At 49.9% G+C, this 23,265-nt stretch overlaps 1 protein-coding gene across 1 annotated transcript in view; it reads left to right on the forward strand.

Annotated features, from left to right (window-relative positions):
* The window catches only part of DOCK1 (dedicator of cytokinesis 1), a 534,414-nt gene that overhangs the window by 92,880 nt on the left and 418,269 nt on the right, over positions 1-23,265 (forward strand). Inside the window, 6 exon segments of the mRNA XM_032607328.1 lie at positions 4,422-4,554; positions 6,027-6,117; positions 7,063-7,135; positions 12,505-12,608; positions 13,172-13,355; positions 17,848-17,945. Coding sequence (XP_032463219.1) covers positions 4,422-4,554; positions 6,027-6,117; positions 7,063-7,135; positions 12,505-12,608; positions 13,172-13,355; positions 17,848-17,945 — 683 coding nt within the window.

Genomic DNA, 23,265 nt, shown 5'->3' on the forward strand with positions numbered 1-23,265 from the left:
AGGAGCGGATTGATTATGATGGTTGGGTAGGACTAAGGCGACTCCTTTACGATAATAACGTACGTTCACGATGATGGTCCTGGGCCCATCTTATGATCCTCTAAGAGCATTTGAATTATCCAGAATGTGTTCAAAATGAAGGGAGCACAATTTGGGTAAATATACCCTCTTATGTTCCAAGCTTTGAAAATAACCCTCTTTGGTAGGTTATGGGTTAAGTGTCTCTTCACCACAGTGGTCCACAGCCTTGAACCCCATCCATTGGCCCCAGAAGTGAGAGTGCAGGCAGCCCACCCTCTGGTATGAATATCATTTCTGCCCCTCCCTGGCCCTGGGCAAGTTAGCGGATCGCTCTTAGCTGTGGTTTCCTCCTCTGAACAATAACAATAATTCCTACCTGTAGACCTGGTTGGAGTTAGGATGCTTTAGGGTGTAAGTAACAGAGAACGCAAGGCCAGCTCACATGGCCGCACCCCGAGGATACTTGTCGGTCATGTGAATGAGGAAAAGGGACGGAGCCTGCTGCCAGGTCAGCCTGGACCACTGGCTCCGGTTCTCTGCAGCCCCCTCTGCTGAGCTGTCTCCTTTGCGTGTTGACTTTATCCTCTGGGGACAGGTCCTGCTGGTGCCCACCTTCTTCCCAAATCCCAGTGTCTCGAAGAAGACGACATGCTTTCCACCCAGTGATTCCAAACAAGCAGGCCGAGCGTCATCTGGCCTCAGGTCCCCTGGGGACCCCTGACAGCGATGGTGGTGACATGCACATCGGCCACAGGGACCTCTGGAAGGGGTCAGCTCCTCCCAGCTGCAAGGGCTGTATGAGGGAGACAGGGACACACTACACATGTCTGGATAGACATCTGATCAAAAGAAGGAAGGGGGAGCAGAAAGTGACAGCCCAGCACAAAGGCTGCCGCAGGGCGGATGCACAGGTTCCATGCGTGAAGCCTGTGAATGTTTACACCCGGTACCCGCTCAGTGTGTATTAGTTATCACACTAGTATCGCCCCACCCCAACCATGGGTTTTACACTTATTAAACTGATAATGTTAAGGTTAACCTCTGATATTTACATATGCCTTCAGTTTCCAAATGACATTCATATTAATCATCTGATTTGATTCTCAACGAGATCTTGGGGAGCATGAATCTTTATCCTCGATAACCGTGGGATACTTTTTGGTTTGCAAATACTGTTCCCATTAATAATCTAGCTTGATTCCATATAAGGATCTTGGAAGCCTACAAATTGGTGTTGAACTAATTCCCATCAAGATTAAGCCATAGCCTGAAGTCACACGGGTAACGAGCAGTGGAAACGGGGCCAAAGCACCCCGTGGTCGGTGCTTCCCTGCAGCCTCCTGGTTACAGGGCTTTGCTGTAGGTTCACAGGGAGAGCTGGGCACTCAGTGTGCCTCGACGTTATTGCTTCGTTTATTTTAGGGCATTTTAGGGACATGTTCTTTCTGCTCCCTCTGCCTTTCAGGGCTGTTGTGGGTCATTGTCTACTCTGTCTGTTAAAACGATAGGAAAGACATCTAACATCAGCTAGATTGAATGTTTGCCAGTCTCACCTGTAGAGGAGGTAAGCGTGACACTCAGCAAGTTAAGAAACGATGGAACACCTATTGCTTGTATGAGTCAAGGCTGTTCTATATGCAGCTAATTGACTGGGACTTCCGAGTGGACATACTGTTTGCATTTGGATTCAAGGTGCAAATTTGTAGATGAGGATAACGTCATTGACATCATGCATTTATCTTGGGTGACCTGAGGAGGCCCTCGTGTGCAAAGGGAAACCTGGGAAGCTTCTGGTTCACGCTGCTTGTGCCTCCCTTTCAATTGATAGACTTAAAAAGTAAGTCTAAACCTCTATGATAATCTCATGATCGATGCCTGGGAAAACTGTGCAGCTGATCGTTGTTCTGGCTTGTTCCATGTCCTAAGTCTGGGGTTGGGCTTCCCACAGCGAGCAAGCACGGCTTGAGTGAGTCCCCCACATCCTCGGTGGCTGAGTGACCACTGAGAGGCTGTGAGCACTGCACCTTACCCTTTTGGGGGGGCTCTGTCAGACCCCCGCCTTCAGCCTCGCAGAAACTGTGCCTTCTTGTATACGCGTGTTTACGGAGACGTGCATCTCCTTTGCACGGTGGGAGAGCCGGCTGTGTCACTGTTGCTGGTTCTCCTACCTCCTCATGACCTGCTGGGAATCCCTAGGTCCTTCTGAAGGATCCTGGTGGGGAAGCAGAGTTGTCGCCGGAGCTGGGAAGGCGGCTGGAGGCTTGGGTGGGCCGCCTGTATCTGCTTCCAGCCTCCTTCCTCCCTAGAATGAGAACCTTGTAGCCCGGGAGGCATTTGCTGAGACCCTCTTGTGAGTGAGTGCCCATCGGGGGTATTGACCTCCTATAAATGGGGTCTTAATTCTGGGCTGGAGTCAGGATCCCTAGGCCCATCGGAGGAGGGGACCCTGAGGTTCAGCCACCTCCCTGCCCAGCGCATGCTGCCTCTCTAGCTGATGAGGCCCGTATGAAGCTGCTGTGGCCCTTTTTGATGATGGCGTTGGGGCTTTGATAGAATTTTCAGGCGGAGCTCTTGTACAGACTACCCGCCTTATCCACCAGGCCGTTTAGTGGTGAGTGGCCTGGGAGGTTAAGTGACTGGTCTGAGGTCACACAGCTAATTAGCGGCAGGTCCTGGACCGGCAGCCTTGCCTCCTGCCCCCAGCCCTGTGCGCCATCCTTCTTAACTTCTCCGTGGTCGCTATCGGCGATCACAGCCCTACTTCTTTTCCAGCAGCTACTATGGCAGTGGTAGCAACCCGCTGGGATTATTACAATAATGACTTTTAAATGAAAGCTTAATCTAATAGTTGGATACATTAAAAGCCAGAATAGAGCAGTCTAGAAAGCAAAAGAAAAACAAGAAACCAAGGGGATTTTTTCTCTTTGGGGATCCTTGTTCTTTGCCCGGAGCAGGTCATTTGCTGCTCCTGGCCACACTGTCGAGGCAGCCAGACAGACAGCAGAGCAGCCGTCAGAGCGTAGCGATGCTCCCTCTAAATCATGCTGCTAATGAAGCTTGCAAAGTTTTCCCAGTCGGACCATTACCAGGGGCTTTGTGTATTCTCAGGAGGAGGCAGCGTCTTGAGCTCATTTGTTGCGTGTGTGTGTGGGGTTGTGTTTTTTGGGGGCACAGTTTAAGGCCCATCTCACTTAAAAAATGTATGAGGCTTTGCTCCCTGTGTCCCCGTTCAGGATCTTGACAACTGCCCGCCAGGAGGAGAGAGGATTCTTTGCAGAAAGTTTCTCTCTTGACCCATCCCTAGTCCCTGATCCTAAGTGTCAACTCAGGACATTGGCTTGTGGTTCAAATACTGTTTTTGTTCAACTCCTCAGTGGAACGAAAAGGAGGCCAGTGTTGCTGGTTATCCTTGGTTTGCCAGTGGGTGTTGGGGTATTCCTTGGCTACTGGGCCTCAGATGACCGCAGCCATGCCCTAACGAGGGGTGGCGATGTGGGTTGCAGTGGGCCGTGGATGCTGGGGGTTGGGGCGGGGGAGGGAGGCTAGCATCTGCGCAAACCCACTGACAGCATTCGAGCTGCCCCGGGCATGGGCTGCCCATGGAGTGTAAGAGCTCCTCTGCCCACGTGAAACACCAAGCAGATAATTAGAGGCCCTGACACTTTCCTCTTTCTTGCAAGTCTTTTTTTTTTTTTTTTTTTTAAATGCCTTTTATTTTTATTTAAGATCCATCCACTTTATTTTTTAACATCTTTATTGGGGTATAATTGCTTTAGAGTATTTTTTTGTTTTTGCGGTACGTGGGCCTCTCACTGTTGTGGCCTCTCCCGTCGCAGAGCACAGGCTCCGGACACGCAGGCCCAGCAGCCATGGTTCACGGGCCCAGCCGCTCCATGGCATGTGGGATCTTCCCGGACCGGGGCACGAACCCATGTCCCCTGCATCGGCGGGCGGACTCTCAACCACTGCGCCACCAGGGAAGCCCCCTCTTGCAAGTCTTATAGTGATGAAAACTGCCTTTGTCATGCTGTTAAATGCGGACACTATTTTGTAGAAAATATTTCATAATCATCTAATACAGTATTTATGATACTCTGCTAGGAATGGCAAAAATCACAGTTACACTGTGAATAATGGATTGGTTTCTTTTTTTTTTTTTTTTCTTTTTTTGCGATACGCGGGCCTCTCACTGTTGTGGCCTCTCCCGTTGTGGAGCACAGGCTCCGGACACGCAGGCTCAGCGGCCACGGCTCACGGGCCCAGCCGCCCCGCGGCATGTGGGATCCTCCCGGACCGGGGCACGAACCCGTGTCCCCTGCATCGGCAGGCGGACTCTCAACTACTGCGCCACCAGGGAAGCCCTATGGATTGGTTTTAAAGGTGTAATTTTTTCCCCCCAGGTGATGTCCGAAACGATATCTACGTAACATTAGTTCAAGGAGATTTTGATAAAGGAAGCAAAACGACGGCAAAGAACGTTGAGGTTACAGTGTCTGTTTACGACGAAGATGGAAAACGACTGGAGGTATTGATTGTTGCAAAGTTGAACCTGTAGGTTTAAGTTTTACTTCCCAAGTGTGCGCCTTGGCTCTGCTGCAGAATGCCAAAAGCCACAATTTCATTTCTGGGGAAGAGTGTTTGCTCTTTCTTCCTTTTCTTCCCTTGCCTAAGAGGGCTGGTTTCTACCGGGTCCCAGCAGCCGGCCTGTCTCAGGACGACCCTGGGGTCCTGACCACCTTCTTTTTATTTATTTGTTTATTTTTGGCTGCGTTGGGTGTTCATTGCTGCGCATGGGCTTTCTCTAGTTGCGGCGAGCGGGGGCTACTCTTTCTTTGCCGTGGTGCGCGGGCTTCTCTTGTTGCGGAGCATGGGCTCTAGGCGCATGGGCTTCAGTAGTTGTGGCTCGTGGGATCTAGAGCGCAGGCTCAGTAATTGTGGCACACGGGCTTAGTTGCTCTGTGGCATGTGAGATCTTCCTGGACCAGGGCTTGAACCTGTGTCCCCTGCATTGGCAGGCGGATTCTTAACCACTGCACCACCAGGGAAGTCCAACTGACCACCTTCTTTTCCAAACTCTATCCTGGGGTCCCACTTGCTGGTGTAAACCCGAGGCTCAGAGGGCGAATGATCACATTAGAAGTTCAGATACGGTTATTAGCATCTTTTGAGACAGATGGAAACTGAGCCCCAGAGAAATCAGTCACCTTGCGTAAGGTCAGAGAGCTCATGAGAGGTGGAACTGGGTTGTGAATCTGGGCCTCTGAGCCTTGTGCTTTGCTCGGTGGTGGTTACCAAGACCTCCTCCTGCGTGGTCACAACAGCCTGCGGGTGCCCTGGGAAGTGCTCAGAGGCTGCGGCCTTCTCTGAGGACTGGAGGCTGAGCCCAAGCTGGGGCCCTCCGCCAGCTGCTTCTCTGGCCCGTGGCTGCAGCCTGGGCTCCCCTGGGCCCACGTGGCCGAGAGCAGTGCCCTGTGGGTGCTCCTGAGGCCCAGCTGCGCCAGGAGGTGGGTGGCATCCTTTCTCTCTGGGTGGCCTGTGTCCAGTGTCCCTGCCCTTTTCCCCTGGGCTTTACCGGTTTCGCTCTCTGTAGAGGCGAGTGGTCAGTGTCTTGTGGCTAGAGAAGGGACAGAGTGCTGCCACCTCCTTTTTGGTCTGCAGCCCTTTACTCCAGCCGCCGAGTCAGGCAACTTGCTGCGAGTCCAGGGTGAAAGTTATTAGGGGTAAGGGTACGAAGGATGGAGGACAGTAGCGTCCCCATATACCGCATAGCCATGAAGATCTTAGATGCCTTGTGAGCAAGGTTTTCTGCTGGCTGCTGGCTCCAGCCAGATCTGTTCTTCCATTGCTGGGAGGTGTTCCATGGGCCATGGGGTTTTTGGTGTTCCCCGAAGGCCCTTTTTCCTTCTGATCATCAAACGGGCGGGGGCTTGGGGACATGGATGCAGCCTCAGACTCTGTGAGGGCTCGATGCGATCTCTTTATGCCTCTTCTTTTAAAGCATGTGATTTCCCGGGCGCTGGTGATGAAGCTATTTCAGAATACAAGTCCGTGATTTATTACCAAGTGAAACAGCCGCGCTGGTTTGAGACAGTTAAGGTATCATTTGCATGGTCCTTTTCCCATGGGGTTGATTATGAAATGCTCATTTGTACCCTGAGGAAGTCCCTGCCTCCTGCCCAACCCAGGGCTGCCCACCGTGGACACCCTCCGCCAGCCCCCAAGGCACTTTCAACAAAGTCCTTTAGGGTTGCCAAGGAACCACGCTGGTGTTTCTTGGAATTTACATTTACTCTCATCTCCTTTTGGACCTAAAACCAGGACTTTCCTGGAGACAAATACAGAGTCCTTTAAAGATAGCAGTTGTCTTTCTCTTCTCGGGTCTGTTTTATGTGTGGCATGCTGTCTTTACACCAAATGGAAAAAAATAGAGATGATAATACACGGAGGACATCGCTGGAGAGATGCATCCTGTTCCCTTGGCCTCGGTGCTCTGAGGCTCCTAAGGCAGCCCGCTGATACCCCCACGCAGCCCACACACCACGCACGGGCTTGGGTACTGGGACACCAGGCCAGCAGTTGGCTTTGGAATACAGATGTTAGCTATGAGATTAGGGACAATCTTGGCTTAAAGGCAGCAGGTATTAAGTCTTTTTCCTTTTACTGTAAGTCACAAAAGGACCGCCTTCTTGATGCAGCCGAGGGCAGGTCCCTACAACTGTAGAGGGAATATAGACACTTCCGAATCGGGGCTAAAAACGAAAATGGCAACTTTTAAAAATAGACTCTTCACGCTGAGGATCACATTTAAAAAAAAATTCAGCTGCCTTGTCCAGTGTGCTCGGCATCCCGGACAGTATTACCTGGTGTAAATTTTCAAAGGGCATTTGCTTCTGGGATAGTCATACAGGGGATGAGGTGTGCGGTGTCTTCTCCCTGCAGTGCAGAAGAGCGTAGAGCGGTCCAGGATGTCTCCAGGGGAACAAAGCCGATCAAGCGAGAAGATGTTCCTAAAGGTGCTCAGCTTCTCTCTTTATTCTGCAGGTGGCCATCCCCATTGAGGACGTGAACCGCAGTCACCTCCGGTTTACCTTCCGACATAGATCGTCCCAGGACTGTGAGTAACCACACGCTTCGTTATCCCGTGTTTATCATGCACTTACTCTGGATTGTTCTAGAACGTGGCTACTGTAACACTGTGAGGTCTTGACACTTCAGCTCCGCGCCCACGCGAACCCGCTCCCGTGAAGTGCTATCCACTCTGACTGAGCTGATCCCAGGAGATCTTCAGTTTCTTCTCGAATTTGTCTGATGAGGTGCCGCTCCTTCCTACTCACCCCTTGGGTTTCCTCTTTCCCCTTTGGCTTGTAATACTGCCCCATCCATCAGAAAAGTCACTGAGATATAATACCTAGATTTCAAAAATTGCTTTTAATGCTCTTGCACCGGCGTTGAAGACCTCTGGCTCTGCTGCCAGCTGCTGGTGCCTGGAGCTCTGGCTTGCCTTTTCTCGTCCACGTTGGTGTAGCCTTGGCCGTGATGCCAAGACTTTGGGAGGATAGAAGTTTGAATCAGTCACCTTCCGGGAGGATTTATTATCGATGATTGAAGTTTGTCTCGTTACCTGTGTTGAATTCATTGTCTGCTAAGGGCGTCACCCTGTGCTAGACACTAAGTAAGATATCACAAGGGGAAGATATGCCCCCTGCCCTTCATGGTCTCTATCCATCTGGCAGTGGGCTAAGGTTTGAGAAAATAAGTGATGCTGGGTCATGTGTGCAGCGGCATCGAGGGAACGGTGGTCTGGGTGGACGCGTTTGGCACCCGGCAGCCTGTGGGGGCCAGAGCCCTGCGGTTGGGGGACCTGAGCCCTGGCTCTGTGTGTCTTCACAGATGTTTCAGCCTGAGGAGGGGAATGCACAGGGGCTGCCAATCCCTCAGCAGGGTGCCGGCCATAGGATAGGGCTCCACAGGACCACCGCTGCTGCGATGGTGTGTCCACCCTCCTTACTGTTTCTGGGGGCCTGCCCGACCTGTGCCCTCCCCAGAGCGTGGAGCCCGCAGAGTCAAGGGTGCAGGAGAGCAGCCGGGAGGGTGAACACGTGAGCAGAGGCGTGAAGTTGGGGGTACGTAGACCCCCATGTGGGACCAGTGAGAAGCTCTGTGAGGTTGAAGAGGCGCGAGGACTACAGGGCTGGTGTGTGGAAAGTGTGACTGTCAGCCCGAAGATGTGCTTGCGTGGGGTGAGGCCGGGAGGTGGCTGAACCAAGGGGTCTGGAGCAGCACGGGGTCCCTCGTGGTGAGTGGGCGTGTGGAGGATGCCGGGAGAGGGGTGGGAGCACTATGGAGCATCATTCCACCCCTCCTCTTGTCCCAGTGCTTAAGGGGCCAGCTGAGAAGGGGTCGGGGCCCAAGCAGTGTGGGAGGCGCAGGGTGTGAAGTCTGGGCAGCTTGGAAAGCCGGGCCCGCCCCATTTCGGGCCAAATCCAGGCCACCAGGCAGCGGGCTGGGGTCTGCTAACTGTGGGCACTCCTGGATGGCTGAAACGTGGATGGATAGGATGTTCGGACGGACGCGGACACCTCTTCGTACGTGTTCATCGTGCTCTTACTCTCTCCTGGCGCAAGTGTTTGTACCACGTTACTTAGATGAGTCCTCACCACGATGCCATGTGGTAGATCATTGGCGCTTCCTACATTACAGATGAGGAAACTGAGCCTCAGAGACCCCACCTCAGTGGCCCAGAGTCACCTGATGGTCAGTGGAAGGCCTCTGGTTCCCACCTCAGTCCTTGTGTCTCCCCTGCCTTTGGGGAGCACCGAGGCCACTGCCGTCATTTGGTCTGTGTTGAGCACCTGCTGTATACGCAGCTCACACAGAGAGTTCTCCTCTTGCCAGACTTAGGTTGGGTTGAGGCGTGAGATGGGCTCGCAAGAGCCACGTGCGGAGCAGCGGCCTGGGAGCGTCATGTGCATTAGGCAGAGGTGCGGGGTGAGCAGGTTCAGGTGGGTGATTGGAGGAATTGGGGGCAGGTATGTCCTCAGCCAAGTCCCAGAAGGTGTGGTGGGCCCAGCGCCCTGCACACCGGAAGTTGCCGGGGGTGCGAATGGGCTGCAGGGGAGGAGAGGGTGGGGAGCCCTGCTGCAGGGCAAGGACAAAGTTCTAGAATGCACAGGGGACTTGTCTCAGAAGCACGCTCCCTCTTTAGAACAAGCTCATTCTCTCTAATTAATAGATTACACCAGGGCAGAGGGATCTCTTTGGTAGCATTTTAATTTTCAGAATCCTTGTTTCTCTTGTCAGTTTTAAGTACTCATTATAGACAAGATGCTATCACCCAGCCTCCCACGACACACTTGCGTAATTAATGAAGTCTCCCCGGCCACAGCTGGTGGGGTTTGGGGAACGTGTCGAGCATTGCAAGTGTGATGCTGACGCCGTCCCGAGCTGTCCGCTGCCGGCGGGATGGGGGCCAGCGGGGCCCCTGCTGCGGCCTCGTCTGCAGATGCTCTGGGTCAGAAATGGGAGGAAGGCCACGCCGCGTGCCCTCCCCGCCGCCCCAGGCAAAATGCGCGCTCTTTACCCCTAGTGGAAGAAAGTGAGGGGGTTTCTCGTACCGGGAGCTGTCTTTGGGGCCGGGACGTTGGGCGCTGGTGTGACCGTCTGACGCTCTGCCGCAGCTTGTTAGCCGTTCCGAACGCATCAGCTGATGTTCTATGTGGATGCGGGCAGATGAGTGGCTTCTGGGGCCGGCCTGCCAGGAGCCGAGTTTCCCTTGTTTGCAGGGGGCGGGTTGGGTCCGCCAGCGCTGCCCGCCCTCTGGGGCACGTGGCCTTCTTCTGTGGCCTCTGACGTTTTGTAAATTTCTTGTCTGCCTCATAATGGCTGCTAATGAGGATGTAATAAATGCAGTCCATCCCCTGTGTGAAGATGCAGAGTATTAATAAAAGGTGCACTTTTAAATTGTGTGCTACTTAAGAGTAGGGTCAGGGGAAGCCTTCTGCTGGCAGATATGGTCACGTGTCCTGAACTGCAGCTGCTTTCAGAGAGATGTGTTTTTAATTTTTTTCATGTCAGCCCAAACTTAAAAGGATCTCTTCCTTCTCACCCGAACACTGAGTTTTATGTTTTTAAGAACCCTTTCACAAAGTTCTTTCAATTTCTAGAAGTACATATTTTTTGCTTTTATCCCTCCCTTTAGCTTTGGTTGGTCAATCGTTCATCCAGCTAATTAGCTAGCATTTATTGAGCACCTAATGTGTGTGCCAGACCCGATGGACACCAGAAACGCAAAGACTAACGAGACGTGGTATCTCAGGCAGTGATGTCCTATAGCAAATATTTTGAGCCCCTGACTCAAGGTGGGCAGATGTATGCTCTTCAGCCTCTGTCCTTTCATCTCCAAAAAGAGAATCTGGGATCTATAATTTTTTTTTCTTTTGGCGTCCCAGCGGCCATGGCTTATGGGCCCAGCCGCTCTGCGGCATGTGGGGTCTTCCCTGACCAGGGCACGAACCCGTGTCCCCTGCATCGGCAGGCGGACTCTCAACCACTGTGCCACCAGGGGAGCCCATGGGATCTATAATTTAAAGGTCTTTTCTAGCCCTGAAACTCAGTGTTTCCGTGCTGTGTTCAGCTTACATCTTGAAAAATTCATCACAAATCCATTTCTTCAGTCCAGACTCCTCATCTATCTCTACCTGATCTGGCACCTGCCCACCTTGGAGCTCTCACTGCCTACCACTCACCAGCCACACGGGCTTCCAGTCCCCAAGCAAGGCAGGCCAGTCCCACTTTAGGGCTTCCGTGTTTGGCCATCTCTTTTCCTGGAGGGTTTACATCTTGGCTCATACGTCATCAAGAAGGTCTTCTCAGAGAGACCTTTTCCAACCATCCAGCTGGGTGGTCCCTGTTCCCATCAGCACGCTTTAACAAGCCACCAATTTTTGTTTTATTTGTTATCTGAAAGGACTTAAAAAAAATTATTTATTTATTTTGGCTGCACCAGGTCTTAGTTGCGGCTCACCAGCTCCTTAGATGTGGCATGCAAACTCTTAGTTGCGGCATGCATGCGGGATCTAGTTCCCCGACCAGGGATTGAACCTGGGCCCCCCATTAGGAGCACGGAGTCTTACCCACTGGACCACCACGGAAGTCCCTGAAAGGACTTGTTTGTTGGCGTCTCCCCATCTACAACAAATATTTGAGTACCTAACATATATAGCAGGCACTATTTCACGCACTGGGGAGATAGCAGTGAAAAAATACACAATGTCTTGTGCATGGGAAAGCCCAGTGGGTGAAACTAACAATAAGCACCACGTCATTGTCTCCCCCTCCCCTGGCCCTTTCTCATGCACAGACACCCTACAGGCTTGGTAATCTCTTGGTAATCTGTTGTCTTAATCTGCTTGGGCAGCCATAACAAAATACCATAGACTGCGTGCCTTAAACAACAGAGATTTACTTTCTCACAGTTCTGGAGGCTGCAAGTCCGAGATCAGGGTACCAGCATGGTCAGGTTCTGGTGAGGACCCTCTCCCAGGTTGCAGACGGCCGCCTTCTCTCTGTGAGCTCACACGGAGAGGGACCACTCTGGTGTCTGTTTCCCTTCTTATATGGGCACCCGTTCTATAGCATCAGAGCCTCACCCTTATGACCTTTTAATCCTAAGAACCTCCTTATAGGCCTTTTCTCCAATACAGCCACATGGTGGGGCGGGGGGTGGTTAGGCTTCAGCATAAGAATTTTGTTGAACAAATAAAACATAACAGCCCATAGCGACTGTGAAGAACTGGCCAGGGTAGGCATTTGCTCTTCTAGGCAGGCTGTTCACTTCAGAGCAGGTGATACTTTGGCAGAAACTTGAACGAAGTGAGAGAATGAGTCTCACGTGCTAATTCTGGGGGAAGGACTTTCTTGCCAAAGAGAACAACATTTCACAGTAGGGTGTTTAGTCCACATGGGACTTTTATTTGTGGAGGGTGTGAGGTGAGCACCCATCTGTTTTGTTTCTCCCTGCTGACACTCTGAAGGGTCTGTCCCTTCCAGTGGTCACTTGCAATGGCCTGTGTTTTCATGCCCTGTTTGTTCCCACTGGTCTGTGAATCCCTGTGTTAAAAACCCACCGTCTTCATTGTTACCACTTTCCAGTTACCGTTGGGTTTTAGTATTGCAGGCTTTCCTCCACGTTCCTTTCCAAAACCATCCTCCTACTGTTGGTCCTTCACTGTAGAATCAGTTTTCAAGTTCCACAGGGAAGCTCTCCCATGAGATTTTGATTGTAATTGCTTTGAATTTACAGATTAGTTTGAGCACAGCTGATCCTTTTATAAGTGAACGTTGTCTATATCTCCGTTTATGTTTACTTTAACATCTGTCAGAACAGTTTTGTAATTTTTTTCAGAAAGGCAGCCCTTGCAGCATTTTATGGTGTTCTTTTTTGTCGTGATGGCAGTAGAAAATGATTATTAATTTCTATTGCAGCTAAGGATAAATCCGAGAAGATATTCGCACTCGCTTTTGTAAAGCTGATGCGCTACGATGGGACCACCCTAAGAGACGGGGAACACGATCTTATTGTCTATAAGGTACGCTCTTCTGTTGGTGCAGTGTTGCTAATATTGACTGTTTCAAGTCTTTCTGGGCTTCCTGGCCTGAGCTGACATTTCCCGTCTTTGTGAGAACACTGCTATCTAGCAACATTTAATTATGTAAATGAACATTTCAGATGACCAGCTGTCCCTGAGGAGAGAAGCTGATACACGGTAACACGTTAAGTGTTGTTTAAGAAAACCCTCTGCGTGAATGTGAATTCACCTCCAGGAATAAGGGAAATCATTAAAATAAGCAGTTTAGCACCGGGAACTCTGCTCAATATTATGTAACAGCCTAGTTGGGAAAAGAATCTGAAAAAGAGTAGACATGTACATGTATAACTGAATCACTCTGCTGTACACCTGAGACTAACACAACACTGTTAACCAGTGATACTCCAATATACAATAAAAAGTTAAAAAAGTAAAATAAGTGGTTTAGCAAATGATAAAGAGCAAATATCATGACGGTTGAAAGGATTAAGGATCCTAAGGGGTAGAAAATATTGCATGGGATTGTCAGTTGTATTTGACCTGTCGCATCATTAAACCCACAGGCCGAAGCGAAGAAGCTGGAAGACGCCGGCACGTACTTGAGCCTGCCGTCCACCAAAGCCGAGCTGGAAGAGAAGGGCCACTCGGCGACGGGGAAGAGCATGCAGAGTCTTGGGAGCTGCACCATTAGTAAAGATTCCTTCCAGATCTCAACTCTCGTGTGCTCCACCAAACTGACCCAGAACGGTGAGTTTGGGGCCAGAAACGGGTTCGCCCCTGGAGTTTTTCTCCTTCAACCCCATCTTTCTCGTGCTCCCTGCTGAATGGAGGAGGCTTCCTTAGGTCCCTGAAGCCTGCCGGCGAGTCATTCGCACCTTCCCTCCGTAATGGCCCGTGTGGATGCTGTTGGACAAGGAGAGAGGGAGAGGGTGACATTGTTCTGCTTTGAAACTCACGTTCTGATTTTATGCTAAGGATGAACCTCAAAGAGAGATAAAGCAATGGATTTACTTTAAAAAAAAAAAAGCTTTCTGGCCAAGGGAAGGGAGAAATCCACACAATTTGGAGTCAGACCAAAGCCCTGAACTTGAGCCTTGGCCCTGTGCTAATAACCCTGGGAATGACCTCGAACTAGGGTCTCTGAGCTCATTTTCCTCATCTATACCCTGGCTATAATGCCTGCCTCAGAGGGCTGTCTGAGGGCTACGGGAGCTCTAGGGGGTGAGGCCCCTACCCTCCTTGGGTCTTCCCCTCTCTCAGCTACTCATTGAGATAGTGACCAGTTACCTTTAGTTTTACAAGTTGGTGTTGACGACATCTCTAGTCCCCCTGACAGCGAGATAAGGCACCCCTTGCTGACGCGCTCACACCAAAGTGCGACCTTAACGCAGCATCAGATGGTGCCCAGTGTCCCCGCGCTGCGGGCCGGGATGCTCGGCGTTGTTCCCACGGACTCGCAGCCTCCCCAAGGCATGGCCGTGCGGCCGGGGCACTCCTGATTCAGAGCACACTGTCTGGTCGAGGCAGAGGGTCCTCTGCACAGATCTTACATTGAAAAATCGAGTTCACCAAATGTGATGGTCTCACAGCCGTGCAGAGTAGCTTTACGTTCTCTTGAAAGTCAGCTTGAAAATCCGATATGTTTTCCTCTCAGCCACTGATACGGATTTTGATTATTCATGTCGGTTGCTGTCGTGAATCGTGTTCCCGGGAGTTGTCCGTAAAGCTTGGCAGTAGTCTCGGATGGGCTCGAGGGACAGTCATCGTTTGGACTTTAACAGGCTGATCACAGGACAGAAGGAACCTGTCATCTGGAAGGCCCTGCGTGGTAGTGGAGAGTGTGGGTCCTGATCAGACTTTCACTGCCTGCTCTAGTAACCTCCATGAGCAGATGGAAACCCTTCCCTGGGGCACTGCGTTCCGTGCACGCGTGGGGAGGGGTAGATTATGCACAGGGAGTTTGCAAGTTTAGTGCCCAGGGAGCATGCTGTCAGCAAGGCGGGTGCTGACTTGAGACTGGCTTATAGGAATGATGACCCCGTGGGTCAGATGTTACCCTCTGGATATGGCCCTGATAGTCAACTAGCCTGACGGCTGGCTACTCCTTCTAGGGCTTCATTTAACTCAGGGCAGCCTGTCCAATGGGGCACTTAAGCTTCTGCTTTGTCTTGCCATCTTCACTGTGTGGGAAGCCACCTTCTTAGAAATGGGTCATGTTCCAAAAGCACGTTCGGAAGTTGTTATTTGGAACTTGAATATATTTTCCCCATTAAAACAGTGTGTTGAATAACGGTTAGGTTGTGAGGCCCACGCACAGAATCCTTCTTAACCCACATATCCCTGGGGAAGACAACTGTGAACTAGGACATTCTCAAGGTATTAAGTCACAGTAATTTCCTGGGGAGATGTGTCCCACCTCCTCTCACCCTTAAGCTCTTTGAATCTCACCAGACACAGGGTAATCCCCTCTTGGGGACCGAGGGGCACAGCACGCTGGTCTCTCCAGTGGCTGTTGCCAGGCAACCAGGAAATTCCGATGTGATGCCGCTCACTAAGCGTGAGGGGGACACATCTTTTGTTGTTCATTTCACACCAGCCAACAATGCCTCTTTTCTGGATGGTGGCGTGTCAGGTGTGTGCAAGATGGGGCTGCCCCAACTGGCCTCTGGCATTGAGTCCCAGATTCTCATTTGAGGGAGTCATTTTTCTGAAACTGTGTCTTATTACTGCGAAGTTCCATTTCTTAGGGAAAAGTGTGGCTGAATTATTCATCGAGGTTTGTATTAAACATCTCTGTTCTCGGCATTATGCTGGATGCTTTGGGGGATATAAAAAGAAGTAGGAGACGTGGTTCCTCTCCCCCATCAGCTTACTATGTAATTAGAGAGAGAGAAGCCATGAGGTGGAGAGTTATTACGAGCCAAACTGTGGTGGTTCCCTGGGAATGAGAGGGGACAGAGAGGGTGTGGGGCTGAGCAAGCTGCCCCTCCTCAAAGGTGTTTGTCCACTGCTAATTTGCCCAGCTGTATCTTTTCTCAAAAGTACAACACAGAGATGAACCTCAGCCTCCCTCTAATCCAAAGTGCCACTAACTTTGCATGAATGGGATCCAGAGTATTAACTCACCTCCATTAAAAAAAACGCTGGTGGACTTCCCTCGTGGTGCAGTGGTTAAGAATCCATCTACCAATGCAGGGGACACGGGTTCAGTCCGTGGTCCGGGAAGATCCCACATGCAGTGGAGCACCTAAGCCCGTGTGCCACAACTACTGAGCCTGCGCTCTAGAGCCCGAGAGCCACAACTGCTGAGCCCGCATGCCACAACTACTGAAGCTGCGTGCCTACAGCCCGTGCTTCACAACAAGAGCAGCCACCGCAATGAGAAGCCCGCGCACCGCAACGATGAGTAGTCCCTGCTTGCTGCAACTAGAGAAAGCCCTTGTGCAGCAATGAAGACCCAATGCAGCCAAGAATAAACAAACAAACAAACGAACAAAAAACCAAAGATAAGCGGTACCTTCTAGCATTCGAAAAAGCTGTTTAAAAATAAAACAAACAAAAAAAACCCACAAAAAGAACTGCTGGTAACTCTTATGATGGAGATCTCCATTAACCCTGGGACTGAGAGCGTGTCTGGGCAGGATGTAGCCTTTCTCATGACTTCACTTTCAGTTAGAAATGAAAACACGTTAACCTTCATGATGAACGGCTAAGATGTTCACCTCTTCGGTGGGTGGCTGCTGTTGGTCTTCCTGCCTGGCGTCACACTAAGTGCTCTCTCCACATCTTGCCGTTTAAGTCTTTGCACCAACCCTGTGACCCAGGTAACACTGTGCCCATTGTTCAGACAGGAAAACTGAGGTGAAGGTACTTGTCCAAGGTCACATCTTGGTGGCGTGGCCCGGCTGGTGTTTGAGTCTACTCTCTTTGCATTCTAAAGACACTAGGATGCTGTCCCCTTCACATTTTCCTGTTTGTAACTCTTCCCTTCATCGGCTGTACTTGGGGGTAAGGTGATATAAATGAGAATGTGTGTTTGGTGCTCATCCCCTGTATGCCTTTTGTGTGGTTTGATCCTTGAATTATAACTGGTGTCTTGCGTTCACTGAAATTCTACCTATTGCCAAAATTACATATATTTTTTCAGTATTAACTAGGGTTTTTTTTTATGCAGACAGTTTCTGTAGCAGAAGTTCATTCCCGATGAGCAAAAACAGGAAATTAGATGTGCTTTGCTAACTGTGTTTCTTCACGTGATGGGATATTAATATGACGTCAGATGAAGACGTCCTTTCCCAGAGATGTTTTGGATTCTGTTTTCATGCCTTAAACAAAATCATTTCTCAACATGGTCTTCCACATTTAGTCTGCAAAAACCAATACGTTCAACTTGCAATTTTTCCATTAGAAAAGAAACATACAGAAACTTTTGGAAGGGCCAGGACTTGGTAAAGGTGGCAAGCTCAGTGCAGCAGTGGTCTCCAGGGCCAGGGTTCCTGTCTCCTTTGGGGACTGTCCCCTTGCATTCTCAGTACTTGAATTTATGTTGGTTATTTATTTTATATTATTTTACCTTAAAAACCTAAGAATCTTATTCTTGAACAGGAGAAAACCCCTTGGCAGGAGCTGCCAGGACAGCACTGAATGGCCAGCAGCCTTGCAGGCCTGCTGCTCTTCTCATCTGCCTACTTGTGGGTTGGAAAGGCCGGTCCCTCTTCCATGCTCTGATCTGCCTTCTTGTGGGTTCGAGAGGCCGGTCCCTCTTCCGTAGGCTCCCCAGATGCCTTTTTTTTTTCTGGCGGTACGCGGGCCTCTCACTGTTGTGGCCTCTCCCATTGCGGAGCACAGGCTCCGGATGCGCAGGCTCAGCGGCCATGGCTCACGGGCCCAGCCGCTCCGCGGCACGTGGGATCCTCCCGGACCAGGGCACGAACCCGCGTCCCCTGCATCGGCAGGTGGACTCTCAACCACTGCGCCACCAGGGAAGACCTCCCCAGATGCCTTTTGAAAGCTTCCACGTGGAAATCATTTCATGGTAAACGTAGTTGGAAATAATGCATCCAGTCACACTGGGTGTCAAGGATGTTGCTAGAAAGTAATGAAATATTTACGTGGCGAACGTTTCCAAATAGGCTTGGTTCATCTGTTCAAAAAATTATTTAGAGGACCTCACATGATGGGTGAACGAGGGGGACAGAGTCCTTGCTGTGAGGAGCTGATGTCCGTTTACCATTTCCAGTGGACCTGCTGGGGCTGCTGAAGTGGCGATCCAACACCAACCTGTTGCACCAGAACCTGAGGCAGCTGATGAAGGTGGATGGCGGCGAAGTGGTGAAGGTAACGTGGCTCCCATGCTGGTTCTGGTTGTCTTGTTGTCCTTACGGATGTGCAGAGGTGTGGGCTCCGCCTCCCAAGATGGTACAGGCACGCCTCCAAGACACTGCGGGTTCGGTTCCAGACCACCGCAGGAAAGCAAGTCACACGAACTGTTTGGCTCCCCAGTGAGTATCAAAGTTACATTTACACTCTACTGTAGTGTGCTGAGTGTACGGTAGCATCACGTGAAAAAAAACAAGTACAATGTACAATAGACAGCCAACAGGGACCTACTGCATAGCACAGGGGACCACACCCAATATCTTGCCATAACCTATAATGGAGAAGGATCTGGCTTTCTGAGCTAGACCCCCGACAGGGGTCCCTACCGCATTGTTCTGGGTTCCCATCGTAACTTAAAGGGAAACTTCCACAATGTCCAGAGCCCTTCATGTCCTGCAAGTGTCGGAGGAGGATGTCCTCAAATTCCTTGCAAGAGTTTTAGTTGCAAACAAAAATGACTAAATAAAATATTATTCACAATTAAAAAAAAAAAAAGAAAAGAATCTGAAAAAGAATAGATATATATATGTATACGTACAACTGAATCACTTTGCCATACACCTGAAACTAACACAGCATTGTAAATCAGCTATACTTTAATTAAAACCAAACAAACAAACAAGGGAATTCCCTGGCGTCCCAGTGATTAGGACTTTGCACTTCCATTGCAGGGGGCACGGGTTCTGGTTGGGGAACCAAGGTCCCACATGCCTTGCAGTGAGTGGAAAAAAACAAAAAAAGAAAAAAGTTTAAACAAAAGAAACAAAAACCCCTCAAAATTAAAAAACCATGTCCATTAAAAAAACCAATTAAAAAATAACTTTATTGCTAAAAAATGCCAAACCGTCACCTGAGCCTTCAGTGAGTGATAACAGTCACATCAAAGATCACTGACCGCAGATCACCATCACAAACGTAGTATTAATGAAGTCGGAAATATTGCAAGAATTATCCAAATGTGACACAAAGGCACAAAGTAAGCAAATGCTGTTGGAAAAATGGCTCCAAGAGACGTGCTGGACCCAGGGTTGCCACAAATCTTTGATTGGTAAAAACCACAATATCTGCCAAGTGCGATAAAACGAGGTCCACCTGGTCATAAGCCTTTTAACATCTAGTGTCTTCGAGATGTTGACATATACCTCTAAGGCAACAGAATCCTTCTTAGACTCTGGTCCGGGGACCACGGGCTGGCTTCACTGTGGTGGCAACAGGCTTTGGAATCAACCAAGTCTAGGGTTCTGCTTCCTCTTCCAGTGGGTCCTCACTGTGGGGCTGACACAGGTTCAATAACATCTTTAAACCTTGCTTTCCCCTACTGTAAAATGGACATAACCAGAGTGCCTTGTTCACAGCGTCCCTGTGGAGGTTAAATGAGGTGCTGGCCCCTGGGAGGTGGTCTGGTAGTATCGGGATTTATCACCATCGCTGTCATGACCATCCCCGTGATCGTTAACCCTGGCTCTCGACTCACCGAGGAGCCCTGTCATTGATGTGGAGAGCTTCGTGATGTGTCAGAAAGATCACAGCGCTCAGTCTTGTCTTGGCCGTTTTCCTCCCATATGGTCTTGGATTGGTTGCTTAGGCTCACACAGAGCAGGCCCTGGAGCAGGGCCCTGGAATCTTCATCTACGATAGGACAGTCAGACTAGAGTGATCGGAGGTCCCTCTGAGCGCTCAGATTTGGTAATCGTTGGTGGTTCCAATATTTTCTTCAGTAAAAGGCTCTCCTTGCCACTCCTGTGCCCAGTGACTTCTCCTTGTATGTAAGGAAATGCATTTCTGTGGCCACTGGGCTCCACCTTGGCTGGCGTGCAACAAGCCGGGCCACCACTCGTGGCTGCCCGAGAGCAAGGTCCCCACGGCCAGGTCCGTGGCGCTGCCTCAGTTCTTTATTGTCCGTGAGAGGTGCTTGCGGAGGGAGACGACCTTATCTCTGTGAAGATTAATTACTTAAAATGGCCTTAATTAAACAGCAGTGAGGTTAACTTCACTAGAAATTAATTTGCTGGCACCGCTCTCCTAAATTCATTGTATAAGCGTTCAAACATATCCTCACTAATCTTCAAATTTTAATCACCTTTTCCTGGCCCTTGTCTTCTTCTACTGGCTTGGACAATGTTAACTGCATTTTAAACTTCCCTGGGTTCTATGAATTCCCTAATTCAGATGAAAACTGGGTGAATTAAGTTAACATCACTTTAAAAGACCCACAGTTAATGAAATTGTGTCCTCTTTCACTTTTCGGTCCCTGTATCACATCAGGAATTGTATTTATGTTGAACTATTGACACACTGACCAGGGAAGTTCTAGAACCGTCTGGTTTTATTGCCCCCCCCTCAGTTCCTCTTATCTAATCTATTATCACATCCTGTTGTTCGTCCCTGGAGTTCGTCCCTGTTCGTCTCACCTCTCTCCCTCTCCTTCCTGTGTTCACTGTGGTACTGCCCAGGGTTGGATGACCTGTCCGGCCCTTACTTGTTTTGCCTGTTTATTCCTTCCCATTGACAGTGTAGGCCTGGAGCAGGGAATAGACTCGTCTAAGGCCACCAGGCTGTTAACAGAGCCAGGAGCAGAGGGAATCCCAGCCTGCATGGGGCTGCTTTCATTCTTTGAAGGACACTGATAGATTGTGGGTTTTATTCCATTTATTCGAGACCTCCCTTCTGTGTCTTTATAACTTTTAGTGGAAAGATGACATTGCTTGATAGACTGAGCAAAGTATTTGCTTGTTTAGTAAAAGTGACATTGCTTGAGAAAAGTATTTGCTCATTTAGTAAAAAGTATAGTTTCCCATTTTAGTGGGAAATGAAAATGGTGATTGTGCTCTTCCAGTGGATGGTCTTGGAGAGAGGGTGGGTGTCAAAAGGAGTCTTTCATGGCCTTGTGTGAGGGATCGCCTTCAGGACATTCATGTCCCTGCACTGCTGCGGCTCTACGGCCAGATACACAAGGTCCCCGCTGTCTGCTGTCCTGTTTCTGTGTCATTTGTCTGGGTGGGGCTGGTAGACCTCTTTCCCTGAACTGTGACAAGCCAGGGCTTGGCACTGGACACTGGTGTGTCTGTTGGCAGTAACACTGGGCTGTTAGCAGATGGCAGCGTCAAGTTTTTTTTTTTCTTTGCGGTACGCGGGCCTCTCACTGTTGTGGCCTCTCCCGTTGCGGAGCACAGGCTCCGGACGCGCAGGCTCAGTGGCCATGGCTCACGGGCCCAGCCGCTCCGTGGCATGTGGGATCCTCCCGGACCAGGGCATGAACCCGTCCGGCAGGTGGACTCTCAACCACTGCACCACCAGGGAAGCCCCAGCGTCAAGTTTTGACCTTTGCAAAGCTTTTACAATCTGAAATGATGGGAAATGATACAAAAGTAACGAGAGGTGGTGCAGGCTTAAACAATTACGGGGTGGACGGAGGAGCCCTTGATGTCCAGACCAGAATGCCTCCTGGTCCGGCTGGTTTCATTCCCGTGTCATTTATATGTGACAGTTCTTGGCACAGACTAGGTGGTAGGTGGCACAGTGGAATAGGAGGATTTTATGCCTGACGTGTCTCAGATCACTTCCTAGGTCCGGGAACACGTCCTCCCTCAGGAAGGAGAGCTGTGGGGTGCTGGATTTGCAAGGTTCCACGGCTCACGGCGGGTGGGGAGCGAGCAGTGGTTGGGGAGCAGGTCTCTGTGTTTAGTTTCTGTGTCTGCGGGTCGAACCGTTTGAGGTCCTGTGCTGGAGACGTGAAGGCCCCTGAGGTTCTGTGCATGGGCTGAGCCGCCCAGGAAGATCTGGTCTAGGGATCTCACTCAGTTACACCTTTGTCCCGGCTGTGGGCCCGTCTCACTTACTCCTTTTGTTTTTAATAACCACTTGATTGAGATGTAATTCACAGACCTGAAAGCACCTTTTCGTTTGTACAGTTCAGTGGTTTTCAGTGTATTCGCAGAATCGCGCAGCTGTCCACACTGTCTCACTTCAGAACAGTTCCGCCACTGCAAAAAGAAACCCCACACCCGTTGGCCATCACTTCCACTCTCCCTGCAACCGGCTTTCTCTATGGATTTGACTATCCGGATATTTTATGTAAATCGAATCAGACAATATATGACCTTTTTTTTTTTTTTTTTTTTTTTTTGCGGTACGCTGGCCTCTCACTGCTGTGGCCTCTCCCGTTGCGGAGCGCAGGCTCAGGGGCCATGGCTCACGGGCCCAGCCACTCCACGGCACGTGGGATCTTCCCGGACCGGGGCACGAACCCGTGTCCCCTGCATCGGCAGGCGGACTCCCAACCACTGCGCCACCAGGGAAGCCCCATATATGACCTTTTTTGATTGGCTTTCTTTAGTGTAATGCTTTCAAGGCATGTGGTGGCATGTATCAGAACTTCATTCCTTTCTATGGCTGAATAATAAATATTGCATTGTATGGATATGCCACAGTTTTTTTTTATCCATTCATCAGCTGATGGACATATTTTGACAATGATGAATAAAGCTGCTATGCATATTTTCGTACAGGTTTTTGTGTGGATGTATGTTTTCCATTCTTTGGGTTACATACCCAGGGATGAAATGTTTACGTTACACGGTAAATCTACGTTTAACCCATTGAGGGATTGTCAGTCTGTTTTCCAAAGCCAGTGCGTCATTTTACATTGCTACCAGCACCGCATAAGGGCTCTAATTTCTCTCCGTCCTTCCCCACACTTAACTATTGTACATCGTTTTGATGACAGTCACCTCAGTCTGGGTGAAGTGATATCTCATTGTGATTTCGATGTACTAATCCCAGTGACTAATGATGATATAGCCATACTTCATTCCCTCTTACGGTCAGTAGTCCATTGTGTGTCATTCTGCCTAGGCTTGAACTACCCCATCAACAGGGAACTCATTACTTCCAATGTAGTCTTTTTTAGTTCATCTTATACTTCTTTCAGGGGAGAATGGGGTCAGGGTTCAAAGCCAGGTTCTAGTGTGACATAACTTTGAAGTCTCCTAATTTTTTCTAAATTAAATTCATAGTGTTTTGTCATTCTATGCTGTAATATTTCTTTGGTGAATTATAGTAGGCATAAAAGGAATTTCTCAATTACTGTTGAATAAATTAAGCTCATGGCTCTCTGCTCTGTACCCCAGTTTCAGAATCACACACCTCTTCTGTCCTTGGCCATCTGTGTCTGTAGAAGATCCTTTATTATACTAGAAATTTGTCCCTGTATGGCTTCTGCCCAGTTGCTAGCTCAGGTCCCACACTCAAGCGTGTACAGAATGAGTCAGATTCGGAC

This window comes from Phocoena sinus, chromosome 16 (genome assembly GCF_008692025.1).
Source record: "Phocoena sinus isolate mPhoSin1 chromosome 16, mPhoSin1.pri, whole genome shotgun sequence".
Classification (NCBI taxonomy): Eukaryota; Metazoa; Chordata; class Mammalia; order Artiodactyla; family Phocoenidae; genus Phocoena; species Phocoena sinus.